At 41.5% G+C, this 9,839-nt stretch overlaps 1 protein-coding gene across 1 annotated transcript in view; it reads left to right on the plus strand.

The window, feature by feature from the left end:
• The window catches only part of LOC103745891 (cat eye syndrome critical region protein 2 homolog), a 155,105-nt gene that overhangs the window by 117,479 nt on the left and 27,787 nt on the right, over positions 1 to 9,839 (plus strand). Inside the window, exon 8 of the mRNA XM_008847902.3 lies at positions 7,738 to 7,821. Coding sequence (XP_008846124.1) covers positions 7,738 to 7,821 — 84 coding nt within the window. The remainder of the gene's footprint in view (positions 1 to 7,737; positions 7,822 to 9,839) is intronic.

The raw sequence follows: 9,839 nt of genomic DNA on the forward strand, positions 1-9,839 counted from the left end.
CCTGCCCCCTCTTCCTTACCCTTTGAATGTTACTCAAAAGCTCCACTTTAGGATGAAGAGATGGCTCAGGAATTAAGAGCAGGGGGGACCTGAGTTCAGTTCCAAGCACCTATGCCAGGTGGCTCATAACTGCCAGTAACTCCAGGTTCAGAGAATTCAACACCCTTTTCTGAACTCCAAAGGCACCTACTTACATACACCCCCCAAAGACACAGATATACATAATACTTTTTTTAAGTTGCACTTCAAACCAGGCCTGGTGGTACACACCTGTAATCCTAGCACTCAAGAGACTGATACAAGAGGATCATGAGTTTAAGGCCAACCTGGGCTACATAGTAAGACTTTGTCTTTCAAAAAAAACCAAACAGGACATAGAGCGATGGATCAGCAGTTATCAGCACTGGCTGCTCTTGCAGGGCACCTGGGTTTAGTTCCCAGCACCCACATGGCAGCTAACAACTGTCCTTAACTCCAGTTTCAGAGGACCCAGTGCCCTCTTCTGGCCTCCACAGGCATTGCGTACACAGGTGCACTTTCATATATGCAGGCAAAACATTCATGCATAAAATAAAAATAACTTTTATGTGTATGAGTGTATTGCCTGTATGTATGTGAGTGCACCCGTGTCATGCAGTCCCACGGAGGTCAGAAGAGGACATCAGATTCCCCTGGAACTGGAGTTAAGGACGGTTCAGAGCCACCATGTGTGTGCTGGGATTTGAACCCGGGTCTTCTGCAAGAACAACCAATGTTCTTAACCACTGAGCCATCTCGCCAGCCCAAAATAAATAACATTTTAAAAAACAAAGTGCTCCACTTCAGAGCCATCAGGTCTGTGAGCTGTTCATTTCTTTCATTCATGAATTTCTTCCCTAAGTGTTTCTCATGCTTTGCTTTATTGTGTTGCCAGTTTAAGCTTCTTTGGTGCTCAGGAGCCATATCTTACACTTCTTTATAACCTGCACAGCACCTAGTATAATACATTTTCTGTGATGGAACGTTGATAATAATTGAGTTTGCTTATTCCATTTCAGTAATACTGATAATAGATCTGATGATTAATAGATAATCTAAAGGGAACTTTTTCAAAAGATTTATTTATGTGTATTTCTGTGTGGCTTTGTGCAGGTGAGTACAGGTCCCTGTGGAAACCAGAAGAGAGCATCAGATCCTTCTGGAACTGGAGTTGCAGGCAGTTGAGAGCTGCCTGAAGTTGATGCTGGGAACCAAACTGGGGTCTTTTGGAAGAACAGTATGTGCTGTTAACCCCTGAGGCATCTCTCTAGCCAGCCACTAAAGGGAACATTATTTTAAAATACCATTATATATAGGGAAATATATAATGGTAAAACAAACAAAAAAAAACAAAATCAGGACCAGGCATAATAGTACAAGCCTGTAATTACAGCACTCGGGAGGTAGGGACAGGGGAGGGTCTACACACAAGTTCAAAAACAGCCTGACTTACATAGTTCCAGACCAGACAGGAAGGTTCCAAGAAAGACCTATCTTATTAACTTCGTTCTTTTCAAGACAGGGGCTCCCTGTAGACTAGGCTGGCCTTGTTATCACAGAGATCCATCTGCTTCTACCTCTCAAGTGCTGGGATTAGATGCATGTACCCACCATGCCTGGCAAAAAACCTATCTTTTTTTTTTTTTTTTTTGGGTCTTTTTGAGATGGTCTCCCTGCAGCCTCAGCTGTCCTGGAACTCACTATGTAGACCAGGCTGGCCTTGAACTCACAGAGATCTGCCTGCCTCTACCTCCTGAGTGCTGGGATTAAAGATAATGCGCCACCTTCCAGCTTATCTTTTTTTTAAAAAAGCAAAACAAAGCAACATTTTCTATGCCCTCACCGAATAGATGATTTTTTTTCAAATATTTAAAAATAAGAGGGCTGGATTCAGTGGTCAAGCCTTAGCCTAGTGCACATGGGATCCTGGATCCTATCCCAAACATTGGAAAAAACAAACATAAAAACAGAATTGATATGGAAAAAATAGGTAGATGTGTCCTGTTAATTTGCACACAGATATCTGTGATCCCCATCTGATAAAATTAAACACAATCTCATTCAGTAATACACGTCAGGTTAATACTAGCATATGAAAGCTGTCTCCATGCCAAAGAAAAATGTATTATAACCCATTAAGGCTATACTGGAAATATAATATTAGTAATACTATTTTGGAAGTCTTGTCCAGTGTAATGTAAAAATTGAGTTTTTTTGAAACTGGGAATCATGCCCAGGCCTTTAAGCATGCTAGGCACATACTCAACTCACTGAGCTATATCCCCAACCTCCAACGAAAGGAATGCAAAATGTAAAATTTTAGAATATTTGTCTGGAGACTATAAACCTGATTAAAATGTGTTTAGTAGGATTTTCAAACAGTGCCAGATGACTAGATTACTGCATCAGAATCAGTTGCCATGCTTTTCAAAACAATACAATGTGCCCAGCCATCAGAATTATTTGAAGTCACCCTGACAGTTTAGAGCCTTTCCAGTTGGTTTTTATGTACTAAAATTTTTAAATTGGGCTGGAGAGATGGCTCAGTGGTTAAGAGCACTGACTGCTCTTGCAGAGGACCCGGGTTCGATTCCCAGTACCCACATGGTGGCTACGAACCATCCTTAACTCTAGTTCCAGGGGAATGATGCCCTTTTCTGACCTCTGAGGCATTGTATGACATGAGTACACTCACATACATGCAGGCAATGCACTCATACACTAAAGATAATAAATTATTTAAAAAAGAAAAAAAGCACATACAACTCTCGAGGAGGGCCTGAGTTCAGTTTTCTGGGTAACTCCAACTCCAGGGGATCCGACACCCTCTTCCGATCTCCAAGGTCACTGCACTCAACATGCACCGACCCACATATACACTCTTAAAAAAATTTTAAGTGGAAGAATATTGCCTGACTTTCCCTAAGGAAATAACCCAGAAACAGCTGTTCACTTCCAGATAGGACATCAACAGAAGCAATTCCATCCAAGTCTGTCTTGTTGACCATTTCAGTTTACTGGTATTATTTACAGAAGCATGGGGACACTGGGTAGCTGCATCACCATAAAAGTCCATCCCAGCATAAATCACAATGCACAAAAGCTGCATTTCTAGAGTCACAGCCCCAATTAACTTTCTACCTCCTATATATTCTAGCACCACCCAAGGTCATGTGCACTTAGGGTAGGATTATATGCAGTTGCTGGGAGGGGGTGGAATCTCGGGTTAGAGGTTCTCTACAGGAAAGAATGTTAATAGGCCCCATCTTGTGAGGCTCTCAGGCCACTGATCACAACTGTCTCCTTTCAAAACTGTGATGCCCCGCCCAGAGGACCAAGTACCACCTCAAAGAAATTATTTAAAAATTGGGCCATCTAAGAAGGCTCAGCAGGTTAAGGCAATTGCCGCCAAGCGTAATGACCTGGGACCTGCATGTTAGAAGGAGAGAACCAGCTCTGAAAGCTTGTCCTCTAACCACCTCACACATCCTTCCGCTTCCCCACACACACACAAAATAAATCATCAGTTAATAATAAAAACTTTTTAAAATATTTTATTATTTTTATTATTTTATGTGTATGAGTGTATTGCCTGCATGTATGTGAGTGCACTCATGCCGTGCAATGCCTCAGAGGTCAGAAGAGGGCTTCAGATTCCCCAAGAACTGGAGTTAAGGACGGTTTGTAGCCACCATGTGGGTGCTGGGAATTGAACCTGGGTCCTCACAAGAGCAGTCATTGCTCTTAACCACTGAGCCATCTCTCCAGCCCCAATAAAAACTTTGTTAAAATTGGGTGGAACTGGAAAGATGGCTCAGCAGTTAAGAGTCCTGGGTGCTCTTGCAGAGGATCCAGGTTCAGTACCCAGTACCTATATGACAACAACTGTCCCTAACTCCAGTTCCAAGGGATCCAACACCCTCTCTGAGGACTACGTGGTGCACTTACATATGTTCAGGCAAAACACTCATGCACATAAAATAAAAATATTTTAAAATAAAAAAAATAATTAGGTCAGTGAGATGACTCATTGAGTGAAAGCACCTACAACACAAGCCTGACAACCTGAATTCAATCCCTGGAACCTCCCGTGGAAGGAGAAAACTGACTCCCCAAAGTCATCCTCTGACTACCACAAACACATTGCAACATGTATACTACCTCATTCACACATACCATAAACACACACAATGATTAATAAATCTTTAAAAATGAAGCTGGGCAACACAACTGTAATTCCCGCACTTGAGAGGCAGAGATGGGGCTGAAAAGTTCCAGACCAGCCTGGTCTTGGTACAACAAGTTCATGCCAGGCAGGTCTGTAGAGTTGAGACCCTGTCTCAAACTCACTTCACCCCTGTGCCCAAAAGAATGGGTTACTTCTGAAAAGTTGACTCTCAAATTAGGGTAAAAGATTGAGAGGGAGCTTAACTGAGTTCTGCTTTTAACTTTTCAAGTGTTTGTTAGAGATTACTTTCACTAAAAATAAATTAAGACTTGAAGACCAGATGAAAGTTTGAGGTATTTATGTAATCAGATCACAACACAAACATACCAACTGGGGCATCCTACAATTTATTGATATACAATTGATCAGTACATTTATATGGCTAAGTGGTTGAAATGCCTCTTTAAATTTTTCTGCTTGATCTATGTTAACTTACCAGTTCCCATGCTTGGTAAATCAGACAAAAAGTATTTTGAACTAATAATGCAAGATATTTCTCATATGTAAAATTGAACATTGATCAGTAGAAAAGATACACTCATCAAATTTACATACTAAAACTCTGTAAAAGAGACATATAAACCTGAATAGTGGACCAAGGGGTCAAGTGAAACTGTAGGGGAACAGGCACTTTTCTTCAGACTCTCTTCAATTAAGGAGTCACCCCACTTTGTGATCCTATGGGTAGGTACTTGGTATCTCTGTATTTCAGTTTCAGTTTTCTAGTTAACAAAAGTGAACCACTCACTATCTTTGCACAAAAACTTAGGAATTAAATAAAAGAATCCATGTAAACAGCCAGTCCCCTCCATTGTTCATAGTGATGAGCAATAGATGAGAAATCTTGGTAGGAAACTAAATCTATATTTAACAAAATTAAGCCAAGAAGAGAAAAGATTTGATCATCTCTGGAATATAATAAATTTGAAAGTATCAAGAGATAAGGCCTGCTTTGAATGTGTTAAGGTTATACTTTTCTAATTAAAGTTAAGCAAGGATGTGGTGGCACCTACTTGTGATCTCACCTCTCTGGAGACTGAAGCAAGGGGGTTGCCAGGAGTTCTAGACCAGGCTAAACTATTTAGGAAAGCCTTACCTTTAAAAAAAAATGAAAACGAGGAAGATGTAGTCTAGTAAAAGTGTTTGGTGGCAGTACAGAAATTAACAATTAAATGGATTTAAATTGTTTTCACAAAAGGTGATAGTATTTTATATAGAGAAACTCATTTTCTATATCAAAAAGAGCACATTCCATGCTGTAGAGAGGGCTCAGCATTTAAGAGCACTTGCTGCTTTGCCATGGGATGGAGTTCGGTTCCCAGCACCCACATCCGGCAGCTTATAACCACCACACTTGTGGGCAACTGTGTACACATGGGATACACAGACACACACCTACACAAATTTTTTAGAAATTTTTAGTCCAAAAAAAAAAAAAAAAAGCCAGGCATGGTGGCACATGCCTTTAATCCCAGCACTTGTCAGGCAGAGACAAGTAGATCTCTGAGATCAGGGCCAGCCTGGTCTATACAGCAAGTTCCAGTCCAGCTGGTGCTACAGAGAGACCCTCTCACAGAACCCCACTCCACCCCACCATGAAAAAAAGAATATTGAGATGCTGGAGAGATGGCTTGGTGGTTAAGAGCACTGACTTCTCTTGTGGAGGACCTGGATTCGATTCCCAGCACCCACATGGCAGCTAACAACTATCTGTAACTCCAGTTCCAGGGGATCTGACGCCTTCCTCTGATTTCCATAGGCATTGCATGATACATGTGCACTTACACACATGTAGGCAATACATGCATACACATAAAATAGAATAAATAAAACAAAGAATATAGAATTTCTCTTTTGTAATTTTTTGTTTTTTGGTCTTTTTGAGACAGGGTCTTCCTGTAGCCCCAGCCGGCCTGGAATTCACAAGTATTAGGACTACAGGTGCACGCCACCACACCCAGCTCTCTTTTGTAACTTTTATCTAATGTGACAGAGCTGGAGTAAAACTGGTATTGGCTTCTTGTGCTATTCACATGGTAAACTGACAAGATTTTCTTTAGACAGCTCTATGCTAATTATTTAAAGTGTAAGAGGTCTTTGTTAGAATCTTGCTTTCTGTAGGAGTTGCTTACAGGCTCACTGAGGAAACTGGGGAGCTTTAGAAGGAAAGTACTTGAGAAGGGAAGAGGGTCATGGCATCCTTTGGAACTCATAATTACATTTGCACTGAGAACTGTTCATTACGTCTTGGAAACAAAAGCTGACTTTGCATCATGTCTAAACTCTAAATCAGTCCTTATTTCCATTGAGTTTGTGGGGGGTGTTTTTTCTTTTCCTTTGATTGTTTACTTCATTGATTCTCTGAGAAGTCAAGACTTTGTATTAAGTAGTTCCAGAACCAAATTGTATGTGCCTATGTTTTCACAGGTCCATGTGTGCATGGAAGACATCAGATGTCTGTCTCCCTTAGTCACATGCTACCCTTTTTTTCTGAGACAGGGTCTCTCACTGTTCCTGGTGCTCACTGATTTTACATTTCTTTTTATTTCATTTTCTTTAGAGTGTGTGTGTGTGCACACGCGTGCACGCACTCTTCTGCCACACCATACTTGGGGAGGTCAGGAGACAGTTTACAAAAGTCAGCTCTCTTCTTCCATATGTAGGTTTAGGGGCTGGAACTCAGGGTATCAGGCTTGGTAGCAGGCACCCTTTATCCTCTGAACTTCTCACCAGCTCCTGCCTGCCTTTTAAAGATTCTGACTTACAGCTGCTCCCAATGCGCCTTTAGAACCATTCCCTCAGCTGAAAGTGATAACAACACAGCCTCCGTTTTAGCATTTGGAGAGAAATGTAATTTTTTATTGTGGTATATGGAAGAGTGTTTTGGTTTTGTTGTTGCTATGTTTGGTTTGTGAGGTTTGGGGATTGTGTTTTGTTAGTTTGTTTAAGACAGTGCCTGGCTTTGTAGCCCAGACTGGCCTGAAACTCAAAATCTTCAGCCAGCCAGGCGTAGTGGTGCTTGCCTTTAATTCCAGAACTTGGGAGGCAGAGGTAGGTGGATCTCTGTGAAATGGAGGCCAGCTTGGTCTTCATAACAAGTTCTAGGGAGAGCCTGCCTAAAAAAATTTTAAGCAGAAGAGCTTTCTTCCTTGGCCTCCCAAAAGTTAGGATTATAGGCATGCCCCACCACGTCCAGCTGAAGGAAGAGGTTTCCTAGTGTTGAAACCATCCTAGGAGTCTCTTGCCAGTGATGAAGATTGTCATAGGAAATGCTTAGTTGTGTGTGGCTTTTGGTTTGCTTCTTGTGTTAAGAAAATACACTGGCTTAGTATCTTGACCAGCTGAATACCTGTTTTCCTGATCATCTAAATAAATTACCTACCTGTGTGCCTCAGTGGTCATTCTACTGATAGCTTCAGTGTGATGGCAGCAGCAGAGCTGAGAGTACCCTAATCTATCTTTTCCTTTCTTTTCCTCACTTCTAACTATAGGGAACACGTCCACAGCGCTCAAAGGCAGAGTTGCAGCATAGGTTTATGTCTGACCACCTGTCCACCAAATCCATCAAGCTAGAGGTGAGTGTATATGAGAGCAAAAGGTGTATTTGAACAGGATAATAGTTCCGTTTCATTTTGGCTACTTTATTCATACATACAATTTCTTTCCACTTTTCAAATCTAAATTTCAAACTTTTGTTGAGGGTTCTTACATGTACAGTGTATTTCTAGGAAGAGAAGATAGAAAAATGGGGCACAGGGACACATCCTTTTCTACTGTACAATCTCCCTGGATAATAGGCACATACATACTTAATCTAACATAGGTATGAATGCGAAGTTCTATAACAGATACAAGAAATTCATGAATACAAAAATGAAAAAAATTGCAGCTAGGCAAGGAAAAGGGATTTGTGCAAAGGTGTGTTTGGCCTTAGAGTGTGGGATGGCTAGGGTTCTACTGGTGGTCAGTGGGTGTGGAATTGAGGCCTAGGCTCATCTCACAGGAATAGTATTAATAAAAGCTCCGAGGCAGAAAATGGAATAGTGTGGTCAGAGAACAGTGTGTATTTAGATGTGGCTGGCATGACATGTTAAGGCATGTCATAATACATAGTGAGAAAATGTGGAAATGACCAGATTCTGGAGTGTCTTGGCTCTGATGCTGTCTTTAATTGAAAGGGAAATGTGGTTATTATTAGATATAGCTGGCTCTTTGGCAAGATGAATTGCTTAAGAGGCAAGTTCTTGCCAAGTAGTCTGGTTGATCACATTTTCTCCCAAGATAAGAAAAGGATAAGCAGAAACAGAATTCTCTTGAAGGGCAGGAAAGTGTTTAAGAGTTCATGTTCTGACTAGAGAGGTGGTTCAATGGTTAAGAGAGTGACTGCTCTTGCAGAGGACTCGGGTTCAATTCCCAGCACCCACATGGTGACTAACAACCATTCATAACTCCAGATCCAGGGGATCTAATGACCCCCCCCTTCTGACATCTGTGGATATTGCATGACATGTGTGCACGTACACACATGCAAGCAATACACTCATACACATAAAAATACAAATAGTAAATAAAATATTAAAAAATAATTGTTTTTTAAAAGTTCGTGTTCTGAGGCTGGGTGTGGTGGCGCACGCCTTAATCCCAGCACTCGGGAGGCAGAGGCAGGTGGATCTCTGTGAGTTCAAGGCCAGCCTGTTCTACATAGTGAGTTCCAGGACAGCTGGGGCTACAGGGAGACCTTGTCTCAAAAAGACCAAAAAAATAGTTCATGTTCTGTTCTTGAGGTTCAGTCTTAGGTGGGGGAAAAAATCGTTGGCAACAACCAGGTAGATATTACTAAGAAGGTTTTTCCAAGTAGTATCTAAAAACCAGCTGTGTGTGTGCTCTTGACTTAGTGACCTATATTAGAATGATTAATGGCTTGGTCTAGCATCACACTCTAGGAAAGGACAAATGTATTTTTATTCACTAAACTAGCTGGTGAACCTGTAAGTGATCTCAGTGACAAGTTGGAGAGTCAAGTGTAGGAAGGAAAGGTGAGGTGTGAAGGGTTTGGGAGACTGTTTCTTCTTAGCCCTGTCTGTGTTCCAAGAAGGTGGCAGGAGCCTGGCTGCCTCTGTCTACAGAAGACCTTTCTGCATTGTTGGCTAATCTGATCACATCCTCTCAAGGCCTGGCTCACTGTCAATATTCTCTCCACTTGCAACCATTTGTCTCCTTTCGTCACCATGTTCCACTGCATGTGTAGTCAGGTCAGTGACCATGCAGACCATTGCCCCAGGTCACAGTTTTACCATCATGTCTTGTGGTAGCTTGTGAAGGTAGAAAGCTGCCTTTTACCTTGCAGTTAAATTTTTGTGGCTCTTAAGTGGAAATGTCAACAGAGTGTTGTATTAGAGATCTTGTCATTAACTTGTGCTTTTTGTAAATTTGTTTTGACTTCAGTATATTCAGTATACAGGCATAGTGGCACTTGTCTTTAATCCTACCACTACGGGAGGCAAAGGCAGGAGGATCATGAATTCAAGACCAACCTGGGCTACATAGTGAGACTTTCTCAAGTGAGACTTCCTCCCCCTCATGAGATATATAT

Source organism: Nannospalax galili, unplaced genomic scaffold (genome assembly GCF_000622305.1).
Source record: "Nannospalax galili isolate Female #2095 unplaced genomic scaffold, S.galili_v1.0 scaffold1104, whole genome shotgun sequence".
NCBI classification, from domain to species: domain Eukaryota; kingdom Metazoa; phylum Chordata; class Mammalia; order Rodentia; family Spalacidae; genus Nannospalax; species Nannospalax galili.